The sequence below is a fragment of the Trachurus japonicus genome, chromosome 10 (genome assembly GCF_045865225.1).
Source record: "Trachurus japonicus isolate A0001 chromosome 10, Traja_1.0".
Classification (NCBI taxonomy): domain Eukaryota; kingdom Metazoa; phylum Chordata; class Actinopteri; order Carangiformes; family Carangidae; genus Trachurus; species Trachurus japonicus.
Genome location: NC_140916.1, coordinates 36,151,270 through 36,165,163, shown reverse-complemented (window position 1 = coordinate 36,165,163; position 13,894 = coordinate 36,151,270). Strand labels below are relative to the sequence as shown.

The 13,894-nt window shown below is 43.2% G+C and overlaps 1 protein-coding gene across 1 annotated transcript in view; it reads left to right on the top strand.

Moving 5' to 3' along the window:
* The window catches only part of LOC146980330 (uncharacterized), a 41,185-nt gene extending 28,498 nt beyond the window's left edge, over window positions 1–12,687 (top strand). Inside the window, exon 3 of the mRNA XM_085788658.1 lies at window positions 11,338–12,687. Within this exon, the coding sequence (XP_085644784.1) occupies window positions 11,338–12,687 (1,350 nt within the window). The remainder of the gene's footprint in view (window positions 1–11,337) is intronic.
* Window positions 12,688–13,894: the final 1,207 nt, after the last annotated feature.

The window sequence follows — 13,894 nt, the reverse complement described above, 5'->3', positions numbered from 1 at the left end:
CTCGGTTGGCCGTCAGCGGGGGTGGGGTACTGTTCAATGAATGCTGACCATATGTCGGTATATTTGGACTGACATGACTCCCAGTCAATGCCTTCCTGAGCCTTGGAGGTTTTATAGTTGAGAGTGGTCTGGAGCAATAGCTCGACCTCTTCATCGGACCAGACAAAGTTCTTCTTGTTGTTAGCTGTAGCCATGTTTTCCTTTTCTGATTTTCCCGGCACAGTGACGAGAAGAAGGAAGGTTCTACGCATGCGCATTGGCATCGCGGCGTTTGTGACAGCACCACCTAGTGGTCTGGCGTGCATTAGCAATGGATTTCTACACACTTTTGCGTCTCCGTATGCACACAGATTTCCTCCCGAGAACGCTCGTGTAGACGCGAAATAAAAAGTGAAGACGCGACGCCACTTTTGCGTCTTCTGTTCACACCGTCTTCGTGTAAACCTGGCCTTATTTTGTAGTTTCGTGTCTTCCTGTGTGCTCCCTCCTTGTGATTACCTAATGTGTTTCACCTGTCTTGATTGCACCACCTATGTCTTCCCTTGTGTACTACCCTGTGTTCCCCAGCGTGCCAGCTCCCTGTTTTTGGTTTGAGTAAACAATGAATCCCTTTTTGTCAGCGAAACCTGTCTCCACCTCTGTCTGCATTTGGGTCCTTCTCCACACATCCTGACACGTGTGTTAAAAAAATTAAATACAACAATAGTAATTGGTCAAAGAGATTGTTATCAGTTAGCAGATAGTTCGCGTACATGTTTGTCCTTGGCGGCCACCGTCACTTTGCTGATGGGAGGGGTGAGCGAGTGAGCGCTTCAATCTAGTATCTGAACGCTGGATGTCACGGTTTAACCCCAATACTAAACACTGAGGCTTTAATAATTAATTATGGTTTGATTTATCGATTAATTGTTGCAGCTCTAGTTTGTTGTTAAATCAACATAAGAACTTCCTGTCCTAACTTTTCACAATAAAAGGCTGGTAATAGTTTAGCTTCATAAAACTCTCCTGCACAAAACAATCTTTTCTCACATGTTTATTTGGAAAAAAACTGTTTCCTGAGATCAGGTGAAGGAAGATTCACTGTTTTTTTTTACATGTTTCAGAAATCAGATCAAAACAAGATGGCCAACCTGGGTGCCATGGCAACGTGGTTACAGACAGTTAGCTCTAACATGAGATGTGTGAAGTTTGACCCCAATTTGTTGTCGTTGTCGTTAAACAAAATGACAAAACAACCTGAAAACTGAAAGTTGAATGAAGTGAGTTTTCACTTGTATCTGATCAGTGCGTGTTGTGGAAATTCTTTGCGAGCACCAAGTAACATCTACATTTATACTTAAGGGGTCTTCAAAGGGCCTTTTGGTCTAGTAGCCCTGGCTTTCACACATTACAGGAACTGATATCCCCCTAGTTGTGTTGTGTTCCCATTTGGGGAACTCTGGTGGGTTCCATGGGAAAACAACAGTGGGGATGTTGCATGTAAGACAGGGTAACTCAAACATAAAGGGGGTGAAACTTAGATTACAGCTCACAAATGGTTAAGAAGGCCTGAAATCTTGGTGGAAAGGGTAGGCAAGACAAGGCAATTTCATTTGTATAGCTCGTTTTTACAAACAGATTGTCTCAAAGGGCTTTACATCCCATCATAACAACATCCTCTGTCCTTAGACCCTCACATCCACTGAGGAAAAACTCCATAGAAAACCCTTTAAACAGGGATGTAGGGTGTAGGGACATCTCAAATGGTTCAAACACAACAGCATTGAAATTGCCATTACAATTCTCCCTTTTGATTATTCATTAATCATAAACTCAAAAAGTCACAACTTAATCATCATTACAGTTATTACAAAAAGGAGGAAAAAGTAAGAAATTATAGTCAGGAAAGGCAGGTATCGGCTACAACAATAAAGAAAATAACGATGCATTCTTTACATGTTCTAAACAGGTTCTCCTGCATTGAGGGTAGGGTGGTCTGTAGTAGAAAGTTATCTAAAACGTGGTTCTCGAGATATTAAAATGGATTTCAGATAAGAGATCAGACTGACAAAACAAGTGATTACCAAAACAACAAGTACAAATTTAAAATGTTAAGACAGCCTACTGACACTTGACCGAGTTTATAATTGATTATCGAAAGCAGGGACATGCCTTCTGCAATAGAGTTTGTAAGATCTTTAATTGTCTATGTGGCTTTGTAGTTTGGAACGAGGGCTTCAACAAATCTTGTCCAGATGTTTATTTTAGAAAGAAGTGGAGAAGTGAAAAGGTAGCGGAAAGGGGCAAGGAGAGTTGCTGTTGTTTCCTCCAGCGAGTAAATGTCTTTTAGGCAGAAACATGGAACAGAGCCTGAGCATGGTTGGGATTGGGCAGTTTCTCATCTGTGGTGGGTTTGGGCAGACAGAATGTTCATGGATGGAGTTGAAGTATGGCAAAGGTCACAGAATAATAGGAATCCTTCTTCCCACATGACAGTTAGTGGAATTTTGGCTGTTGAGGGCTATGGTTCATGAGTTGAGGTTGTTTGTCTCCTGATGTGCAATAAAACTTGTGTAATCCACTTGGGTGTATTCCTTGGGCGTTATTGGTGTCTGTGCTGTTCCTCTGATCTCTTGATGGTCGTATATGTCCTAAAGGAAGTCTGTCATCTTATCAGCCGTTGGTTCTGCACTGCTCCTCATCTCTGCTGGCAGGTGAAGTTGTACTGGATGAGTCCATCATGTTCTTCTGGACCATCAGGCCTGCGCTGCCTTGACGGTAACCTTGGTAGAAGCCAGTCATGTGAAGTCTCGCCTACTGAAGCTAAAGGCAATGAAGACAATTGCTCCTGCTTCTTTAAGAGACTCAAAGGCCGGTGTTCTGACATTGATGGCTTTTTGTTTGGGTGAATATTGAGTCTTGCAAGGTCTAAGGTCTGGTTTCAGAGTGATCACAAATAGGTTCACAGAAAACAAAGCAAACAGACAAACAAAACTAGAAAAATTTTTATAGGTACCAGCTGGATGTTAAACTCTGAAGAGTAGCCCTGCAATGACGGTAAAACTATGGTAGATCGATCAGATGTTTCTTGCCAGTTGGCTGCACGCTTACATGTTTTTCTTGAATGGGTCCCACACATCACACTTGCAAAACACCCATAAGATGATCGGGAAGTCATCTTATGGGTGTTTTGCAAGTGTGATGTGTGGGACTGAATGGTCCATGGTGTACATGAACTGAATTGGTTTGAGAGAGAATGATAAAGCACATCTGTGTTGTGTCTGGTAGATATGTGTTTGCAATAGTTTATCAACTCTCTCTCCCAACCAACCTTCCTCATATGTCTCGTCAGGTCCTGGTGACACAGGAGGTGCAATGCAGGTCCTCTGGTGTCATGACATTGTTAAAACTCTTTTTTTCTATCTTCTGTAACAAGCTTGAAAGAGACTGTTTACGGTTGCAGTTTCTATTGACATGCATACTGCAGGTTTGGGGTGTGGTGAACAAAGGAGTGTGAGAACATCAGATAGTTTGTTTTGGGGGTCTGGGGTTGACACCAGACAAAGGTCTAATTTGCACATCAAGTATCTGCCCATCAGGTTAATGGGGCAGATGTCAGAGGGCATGGATTCATGTTTGAAGCTTGTATTTGGCCCATCCACACATTTAAATGGGATGGCAATGGTTTTCTAACTATTTGACCTGATGAACACATGCACATCATTTTCACTCAGTTTCTCCATAACTAGTGTCAGTGTTGAAGCACAATTTGTAGCGATGTGTATGTCTTTGATCTGTGTGTGTGAATGTGGTGCAGTATCTTCCTCAGACCTCACAGGTTGGTTCAGCTTGTCAGCAGGAATCCATTCCCCTCCGATCATCCTCAGTCTGAGCTGTTTGTTGGAGTTGATGATGTTCTTAGGGGACAGTGACGTGCCTGATGTCCATGTTGGTCACAGTGATAACAGACATCCTGAGGAACGTTTCTTCCCCAGGCCAGTTCCTGTGTCGGCCACGTCCTCTCCCTCTATGTCCATGACTTAGAAAAAGAAGTAGAACTGCGAGCAAATAGAAGTTATATTATATGGAGTATTTAGTAGTAACCCCAACTTTGAGTAGTTTTTTAGGGGGTTTCCCACGGGAGTTGAATTTCAACATTTTAATACATGATATTACACACCTTCCTAAACACAATGGTGAAGATATTTCTTGGTAATGACTTACTTCAGCTGAGCTGATGGAAGAGAGAGAGGAGGAGCTGGTGAGCTCACCTGGACACACCTGGTCTGAGTCAGGACACACTAGGAGGAGGAAGAGGAAGAGGAAGAAGAAGAAAAAGAAGAAGGGCTGGACCTCAGCTCAGAGACACTAGGTGTTGGTTTGTTTACTGTTTATTTTACTGAACAATAACAAAAGGCTGTTTATGTTTGTGATGTAAATTATTAATAATGTGTAGCTACAGGTCTGGTTACTATCAAACCAGACCTGTACACATTATTAATAATTATTAGCTGAATTTATTATTAACATATCCAATTATATATAATAATAAGTAGAGGGATGTATTCAACATTATTAGTAGTGATTATTATCAGTATAGTTTATTAGTCATAAAAATCAGGGCAAAGTCATTAACATCACTAGTCATAATTATTATTAAAAAAAAGAAATCTGGGAGCTATTCTTTAGTTTGTGCAAGTACTTTACTTTGACCACAAGGGTGCAGTACCTTTTCATTTTGTTTGCTTAACACCTAGCAGCTGTCCAACTGCCTGAAATGAAGGGTGATTAGTTTGAGTTGGATGGTGGTGGGTTCACACAGTTCTTACTGACAGCCGGAGGAAAGCCAGTGATCTTTGTTTTTGCTTCAATCCACATCAACTACTGTTTTGTTAACAACCTTTTTTGTTACAATAAATGGGAACATCACCCAAAGAGACCAACTTTGCACAACTGTATTTTTTCTTCTGGAATCAAGTACTTTAAATTAAACATGTTCTGCACATTCTAACCCCTGTCCTTGTGTTTTCTTACAAATATTGTTTTCTTTTATGATATTGTATTTATTATTTATATGGGAATTGCATATATTGCCATGGCTTATCTTTTAATTTAATACTTAATTTAAAATGGGAAACCAACCTATTGATTGCTCCTGATGCCATCTTCTGGAGTCAAATCTGCAAAACATCTATCTAATGACAAAAAATGCAAATCTACAGTTGATACAATACAAGATTCTTCACAGGACACACTACACAGGACAGAAAATGAACAAAATGGGTTTCTCTTCAGACATGTGCACTAGTTGTACACAAAAGACACCAGACACTTATATCCACGCCATCTGGCACTGCACACCTGATGTGGCTCTCTGCCTCAACACACTCAAAGGTAAACTCATTTTAACAACATTGTCCCCTGTTGGAACAAACACCACCTTCCTAGAGCAGTCCTTCAAGTGCATGTGTTACTAACCGGTAAACAGATTCTTGGGCACAGACATCTCTGTAAATAGACACTGTCAAGTATTTTTTAGGCTTCTTTAGCATTAAGATTACTTTCTTTCTGTGCCTCCCTTTGGGCGTTTCCCAACAACAGTCCCATCTCCTTTTCCGCCCTAGAAATATAAGATATGATGTAGACAACACAGGCATAAGCGTCAACAACAAACTGAATATCCAAATTAGCGTTCCAACACTTCAATAATGATTTATTGTACTGATTAATCCAAACCTCATCAACTTGCCTTTTCATAACAACATGTGTATTTCTACTCAACCAGTTGTAGGCAGTCTCGAACAACTCCTGACTTAAAACAAGGCTGCTAAACACTGTGAAAAGAGCAATTTTCCTCTGAAACGGCCTCTTTAATTTCAGATAAAATATTACTCGCCAGTTCTTTTTTCATAAGCTTTGGTTTAGTCAGACAAGGACAAAGAAGACCTGCTTCTGGGGCACATGTGCACTCAACAACTTCTGGTTTGCGGCTAATAAATGTACGTACTGCTGACACAGGCTTTGGAAAATTGAAATGACAGACAGTCTTATTCTTTTTACAAGATTTTGAATGTAGTTTTGAATGCTGTTGTACAGATGTGACAGTGTCCAATAATGTGTCATCATCTGAAGGTAGTTCACATGTTACTTATCAATAAATGCAACTACCTCTTCATCCGTATTTTTATCTATTGTTACGGACGGGTTAGGTCTTTTCCTTTATATTTCTTTGTTTGTTTGGAGCTGGTTGTGTTGACATGTGATGCGCAGCTGTCACCATGGTGACTGTGACGTCACCTCTGGCGCAGTCGTTTGGCGCGAGCAGTGATTGCTCATCTAGGCCACCTGGAAGACGCCGGGGGAGACTGAACCGCCACACACCAGACTGAGGCCTGTGTGCCACACATCGCTACTAGCTGATGGACCCATAGCTTCTCTGAAGTGTGTTCGCCTTTTGAAGACGGTCGGTAGCTTGAGTTTATAGGGCGCTGGACACTTCATCCTCACCCGCTTCCACGAACCCTCCCCTCGCTCTCTCACCCATGAACTACACTGACTCCGTCAGCACGCTTGGGCTGGTCTGCTCAGGAGAGCAGAGCGCGGGCTGTTGTGAACGTCGAGAAAGACGCCGACACCAAGGCCGAGCAGCTGGAACCGCCATTGGATCGGTGAGCACAGTTGCGCCCCTCTTTCACCTCTGTCCACCAGCCAGCTCTGTGTTTCTTTTCTTTTCATATTGTACATCATGTTGTGGCGGAACAACAACAGGTTTGAACACTCTTGTTGTCCAGTCATAACACTATTAAAGGTGCATTTTCTATCCAAAACAAACAATGTACATGAGGTGAGCCACGCTGCTGGAACTCTACCCTATAAAAGTAATCCTTTATTTTGCCAATCAGGACCTCCCCCAAAAAACAATGCCAACAAAAATCACATCCTCGCTGCTGTGACAGGGTTACGCCGCAGCAGATCACACCTATCAGCCCCATCTAATTGCTCAACAGTTTCTGTTCTTCCCTCCTGTTTCAAAATACTGCTAAGAAGATTCTTCCAGCGCAAATCAGCAGAGGAAAAATAACAAAACCAAGTAGGAACACCAAGCGGACAGACACAAGTCAACAGGTCCCGCTGTGCTCCCTGACAAAATGCAGGAGTCCCTCTAATTGGTTTAAAAAAAATAACCATCATCAAACTCCAATAATTTCTTTAAAGTCTCTGGATCTTGCAATATATTAACTTTGTCCAAAGTTTCACCTCCTTTCCCTTTACGTAACGCAATGGAAACATTATTCTTGACCTGCTCGACCTCTGACATGTATTGTACAAAAAAGATATATTCTACATTTTGGGAAAACCTGCCATCAGCATGTAGAATACGGTTATTAAAATACGGTTATGAAAATATTAAAAATGTCATGAAGAAGCTCATCCTGAACCTGCTTAGCAACATCAGCACCACCATCAACCTGCTGATCACCATCTGTCCCTGAAACAAGTGTCTTGCTCCCTGCAAAAATCATTTACCCATGCATCATTGAACTGAACATCTTTATAATGGACATTATGCTGTTTTAAATATTGCAACGCCTGCCTAATATGCATTGTATCAATAAACTGATACTCATAATGTCCTTTATATGTAAGTTTACGCTTTAATTTCACATGCAGCAATGACCCTTCCATATTGGAGCGGGGCAACAAATTATTAGTCTCCACTATGTTAGCAGGAACACATGTCACAGGACCATGTACACCATTTTGCAGAGCCAACATTTTCATAAATGGAATATGTAAGGCTACCAAATGCTGTTCTAAACTATTTAAACAGGCCAATTCTTCTGGAATAGCAGGAACCATCAAATTGTTCCCTGCATATTCTGGAGGAACTTCACCTTTATTAATTTTGTAATGACATGTATAACAAATCCACCGTTGTCCTCTTGGTGAATCCAATCATTGACAAGGCATTAAACAATTGTCATTACAAATGTGGAGATAGTGCTCATTAATAACCTTTTTTGTTACAACAGGAATTAAATATATGGCCATGGCTGATTTTAATTTACTACTTAATTTCTAATTAGGCCTACCTTCAATTCTGTGAGAAGTTTCCTCTCATCACAGAAAGCTGAGCAGGGCTTTCTAAAGAAATTCCTGCTCATTTTCTAATCCATTCATAGTCAAAGCGGTGGTGGGGGATGCTTGGAGGTGGTAATGTACTGGAGCAGGTGTGAATGTTCAGGAGTGTAGGGTGTGGTGGTATATTGGGGGCTGTATGCATACCTTTTAGGATGATAATCACAGAGTATAATAGGTTAGCCAGACAGTGTTGTGTGACTGGTGAAATGTGTGAATGTGTAAACACTTTATATTTTACTCAATTTCCCTACCACCCCAACTTTTCCTGCTGGTTATCTACAAGCTAATAAGCATGTGTATGATTTATACATAGGTAAACATCTGCTTCACATTTATTTTTTCCATTTCAGAAGGACAGATCCTTGATACAGTGTGCTGGATGTGAGTGTTATCATCCAAAATGGATAATGTGATGTGGACATGATGTTAGATGACACTGATGGTATTGATACAGAGTCAGGTGACAATACCTGTGGACAAGTGGACTAAGTAAACCAACCAGGAACGTATTGCCCAGTCAATGTGGACATTGAGTCCCGACCGAAAAAACACACCATGCTTCATGACTGGTGTTGCTAGTAATATGAATATTGGTCCCAATAATATTCTGTATCTACTTGACTCATCAACGTACGACGATGTACTTTCCCTCCAGACACCAGTGGAATACTTCTGAAAGTTTGTGTCTGAATATTATTTAAGCTCTGACAACAAACACAAATGCGTTGAGTGTTTAAATGAATGGAAGATCTGTAAACACTAATGAAGGAAATGGAGCAAGTGTGGTGTTCATTTTTGCTATCTGGGATTATCACTGCAAACGAACATCAAAGTTCATGTTTTTGTAATAAATTACTATATATAAAATATGACTGAGTTAACTTGGAGGAGGAAATATAGAAAACCAGGGGCCTTATTTGGAGGGCAACCGATGGATACTTGTTTGGGACACCGTGATTAAAAAAAAAAAAATGCTGGTTTCCCACTCTTCCTCAAACATTTCTACATGGTCACATGATTCTGAAGTTCTGAGATCATGAGAATACAAAGGTAAACAGACATCGCTTTCCACTAACAGCTCGGCTCGGCTCGGTTGAGGTGCTTCTCCAGCTCTGAGTTCTTCATAGTTGCTCCTCAGCGGGGGCGGGGTCGTCCTATCACGTCGTCTCTCTCTTGTTTCTCTCCTCTCGTCAGCTCCAGACTCACTCGTCTTCCAGTGACAACGCTCTGGCCAATCAGGGGAAGGCAGGGGAAGTAGCAGGTACCAGGTAGGAGGGGCTGGAGAATAAGAGTATAAAACCGAGTAGAGCCGTGCTGTACTGTACTGAGCTAGTGGAAAAGCACCATGAGGAGGTCCCGTCTGACCAGGACCAGGATGAAGGAGGAGAACCTGGACCGGGAAATTAGTGACCTGGATAAGAACATGACCGGAATTAAGGAGGAGAACCAGGACCAGGACTACAACATGATAAAGAAGGCGAACCAGGATCCGGATTTGTTTGGGCAGACTGGGACTACGGGGGAGGAGCAGGACACAGTCCACCAGGAAAACAAGCCGTCCGGTTCCGGTCCACAGGTCTGTGTTTCTGCTTTGAGTGGGAGTGAGAGAAGAGATGAAGCTAACTGTTAGCTGCTAACTATATTGTGGTTCACTAAAAAGTCTAAAACCTAACCTGCCAACTTTATTTCCTGCTGTAGCGCTGTTACGTCACTTTATTAAGTTTTAATATATTTTCACGCGAGAAAGTAACTTCTTTAGTCAAGTAACAGAGTGTTTTATTGACAGTAACAGTAACAGAGTTATAACGGGGGAAACTAACTTTTTGAGCTGTTACACGGCCTAATTCCCATCACTGGTTACTATATCAACTCAAATGCTGACATGTTTTGCTTAGTATAAAAAAAGTATAATTTGTCGGGGCGGTGCGTGGCGCAGTGGTTAAGGCGGCCGCCCCATGTAGAGGCTCAGTCCTCAACGCAGGCATCCCCGGTTCGAATCCTGCGTCGGGCAGACCTTTCCTGCATGTCATTCTCCATCTCTCTGCCTCCCCCTTCCTGTCCATCTCTACTATTAGTCCAGGCAAAATAGCGTTTTACGACAGACTAATTGTAACAGAAAGTTTTTCACCATACATCATTTCTATGAAGTGTCTAGAACAACATATTAAAAGTCCTAAGAAATCCTAGTTGGGGAAATATGTTTAAAGCAGATATCACCGGCACGGCCGTTTCGGCTAATGCTGTGTTCAAGGCAGGCTTTTGAAACCGTAAGTTACAGCTTCAAGTCACAACTACGACTTGGTAGCGTTCCAGGTAACCCGTAGCTCGTGTTTTTACCGTCCTGTTGTCTGTGAAAGTTCCCTATAACGGCCACTCGTAACTTCCGACCCGTGAACTCGTACCAGATCGAACTGGTATGACTTCACAGGAAGGAAAAACACAAAGTACGAGTTTCCTTGAACGCACCATGAGTTAGCAGCCCCCGCCCTTGTCAGGCATCAATTGGTCCTCGTGCTACGTCACCACATTCACGCGCATCCCTTGGCTGCACACACAGCCCTTCATGCCGTTCTCTCCCCTCATTGGATAACACTTGTATCCCACAAGGAAAATTTTCTCCTCGGGTTACAGCAGAGCAGAGTGACGGAGAGACTCGTGTTTAGGCTGAAATACTTCATGTAAGTGATTGCTGACGGAAAATAGGACTATTTAGGACTTATATTAACAAAAACATTCCACTGATATCTGCTTTAAGTCGCATCATTATTTACTGTATGAAGTCTATGGTGCCGACAACAATACACCCCAATGGGAGCTATTTTTTACACCCCGTATTGTTGTCGGCACCATAGACTTTATACAGTAAATAATGATGCAAATTAAACATATTTCCCCAAATAGGATTTCTTAGGACTTTTAGTATGTTGTTCTAGACACCTCATAGAAATGATGTATGGTGAAAAACATTCTGTTACAATTAGTTCTATTTTTGGGACCAAAATGAGCTAAATTGCCTGGACTATATGTACTATCAAATAAAGGCAAAAAAGCCTAAAAATATACTTTTAAAAAATGAAGAATTTATAAAGGAAAACAAAACAGCAGCATCAACAAGCGTGATGACGATGACGGTAGTTAATGTCCATCCATCATTGATTGACTGATTGATTCTCTCTCTCTTCCTATCTGTTCACATAGCAACAGGATCACACCAAGAAGAAATTACACAGCTGTAATGGGTGTGGTAACACGTTCAGGACCTCAGGTCTTCTGAACGCTCACCACCGGCGACGCCAATGTGGACAGACGGTGTACAGGTGCGAACAGTGCGGCACATTGTGCACCGACTTGTCCCGACTGAAAATTCACCAGCGCATCCACACCAGAGAGAAACCGTACAGCTGTGAGCAGTGTGGGAAGGTGTTCGCTTCCTCCTCAAAGTTAACGATCCACCAGCGCATCCACACCGGAGAGAGGCCGTACAGCTGTGAGCAGTGCGGGAAGGCGTTCGCTACCTCTGGAGAGTTAACGGTCCACCAGCGCATCCACACCGGAGAGAGGCCGTACAGCTGTGAGCAGTGTGGAAAGGCGTTCGCTGACTCCAGTGGGTTAGTGGTCCACCAGCGCATCCACACCGGAGAAAGGCCGTACAGCTGCGAGCAGTGCAGGAAGGCGTTCGCTACCTCCAAATATTTAAAGGTCCACCGCCGCGTCCACACCGGAGAGAGGCCATACAGCTGTGAGCAGTGCGGGAAGGCGTTTGCTACCTCTGGAAATTTAATGGTCCACCAGCGCATCCACACCGGAGAGAGGCCGTACAGCTGTGAGCAGTGTGGAAAGGCGTTCACTAACTCCAGTGGGTTAGCGAGACACCAGTGGATCCACACCAGAGTGAAGCCGTACAGCTGTGAGCAGTGTGGAAAGGCGTTCACTAACTCCAGTGGGTTAGCGAGACACCAGTGGATCCACACCAGAGAGAAGCCGTACAGTTGTGAGCAGTGTGGGAAGGCGTTTGCTACCTCTTCAGTGTTAACGGTCCACCAGCGCGTCCACACCGGAGAAAGGCCATACAGCTGCAAGCAGTGTGGGAAGGCGTTTACTAACTCCAGTGGGTTAGCGGTCCACCAGCGGATCCACACCGGAGAGAGGCCGTACAGCTGTGAGCAGTGTGGGAAGGCGTTTACTAACTCCAGTGGGTTAGCGGTCCACCAGCGGATCCACACTGGAGAGAGGCCGTACAGCTGTGAGCAGTGTGGGAAGGGGTTCACTAAATCCGTTCACTTAATGCTCCACCAGCGCGTCCACACCGGAGAGAGGCCATACAGCTGCAAGCAGTGTGGGAAGGCGTTTACTAACTCCAGTGGGTTAGCGGTCCACCAGCGGATCCACACCGGAGAGAGGCCGTACAGCTGTGAGCAGTGTGGGAAGGGGTTCACTAACTCCGTTCACTTAACGCTCCACCGGCGCGTCCACACCGGAGAAAAACCATACATGTGTGGTCAGTGTGGGAAGGCCTTCAGCCAGTCCGGCAACATGAAGAAACACCAGCAGCTCCACAGCAGGTAGAGGACGGGACGCTCCAGTCCTACACCTGAGCAACTAACGGTTATTTCTTTCTGTTGGTATGTAAATGATTAATGGATTAGTTGTTTGGTCAATAAAATGTTAAAAAATGTTGAAAAATATCAATCAGTGTGTTTCTCAAACCACCAGATGACGTCCTCAAATGTCTTGTTTTGTCCACAAACCAAAGAGAGACTCAAAGAAACCAGATATATTCACATTTAAGAAGCTGAAATCAGAGAATTTGGACTTTTCTTCTTTAACTTGGCTCAAACGCTCTATTGAGTGTCTGTGACTCGGCTTGTGTCCGGAGGATGATTGATGTCGTTGTTTTTGTTTTTTACTACCGTTATAAAACACGGTGCTACAGCTGAGCAGCATTAGCAGCCGTGGTGGTATCTTTTATGAAAGATGACGTAAAGGTTTAAGAATAACAAGACCTGTAAAAGAATATTATGCCACCTTTACAAATTAACTCATTGAGTGCCAGACCTTTTATAAAATGGTCAGTGCCAGGTGCCAGCGTTTTGGGGCATTCTGAGTAATATGTCAAGACCCAGAGAGTATTTTGTACTATGACTCTGAAAACACCAAACAGCTCAAAGGAAAGAGGAGACTCTCTATATAACTAGGGAAAAAACCATTTGTTTGTACCTTGTTCCATTCTTGATTTATCTTAAGTTGAATAGAGCCTGGTTGCACCAAAAAGACCACTTTTTTTCTAGAAAGCTGAGAAAAAGGCATTTTTGTGAAAGAGAGTCTCTCAAGAAAAACAGTGATTTATCCGTTTTAATTTTGGCTTCAAAAATATGTAAGACCTCTGAAAATTTCATTCAAATTCAAAGACTAAACAAAAAACATAACAACAACAACAACAACAACTAAAATACAACAAGTACGAGCGGTTGCTGCCCCCTCAGCCTCTCCTACGCTCCCCTCCCCCTCCCCCTCCCCTCTCTGCCCCTCCCCTCTCCTCTCCTCCTTCTCCTCCTGCTTCATCCCCTCGTCTCTGAAGTAGAGAGGGAGACGTCGTGGCGTCTTCAGCCTCTGTGCTGGACGCGGCCGCGGCAGCGACGCACCGCGCTGATCTCTCGGTTCGTCGTCACGTCGGTTAGACAGCAACTGGTGAAACTGACTCCGCGATCCGCTTTCGCTTCGGCATTTCGGTGCTGATCATCTAGATGAGTTTACCTTTCCTGCCTCCTCTGAT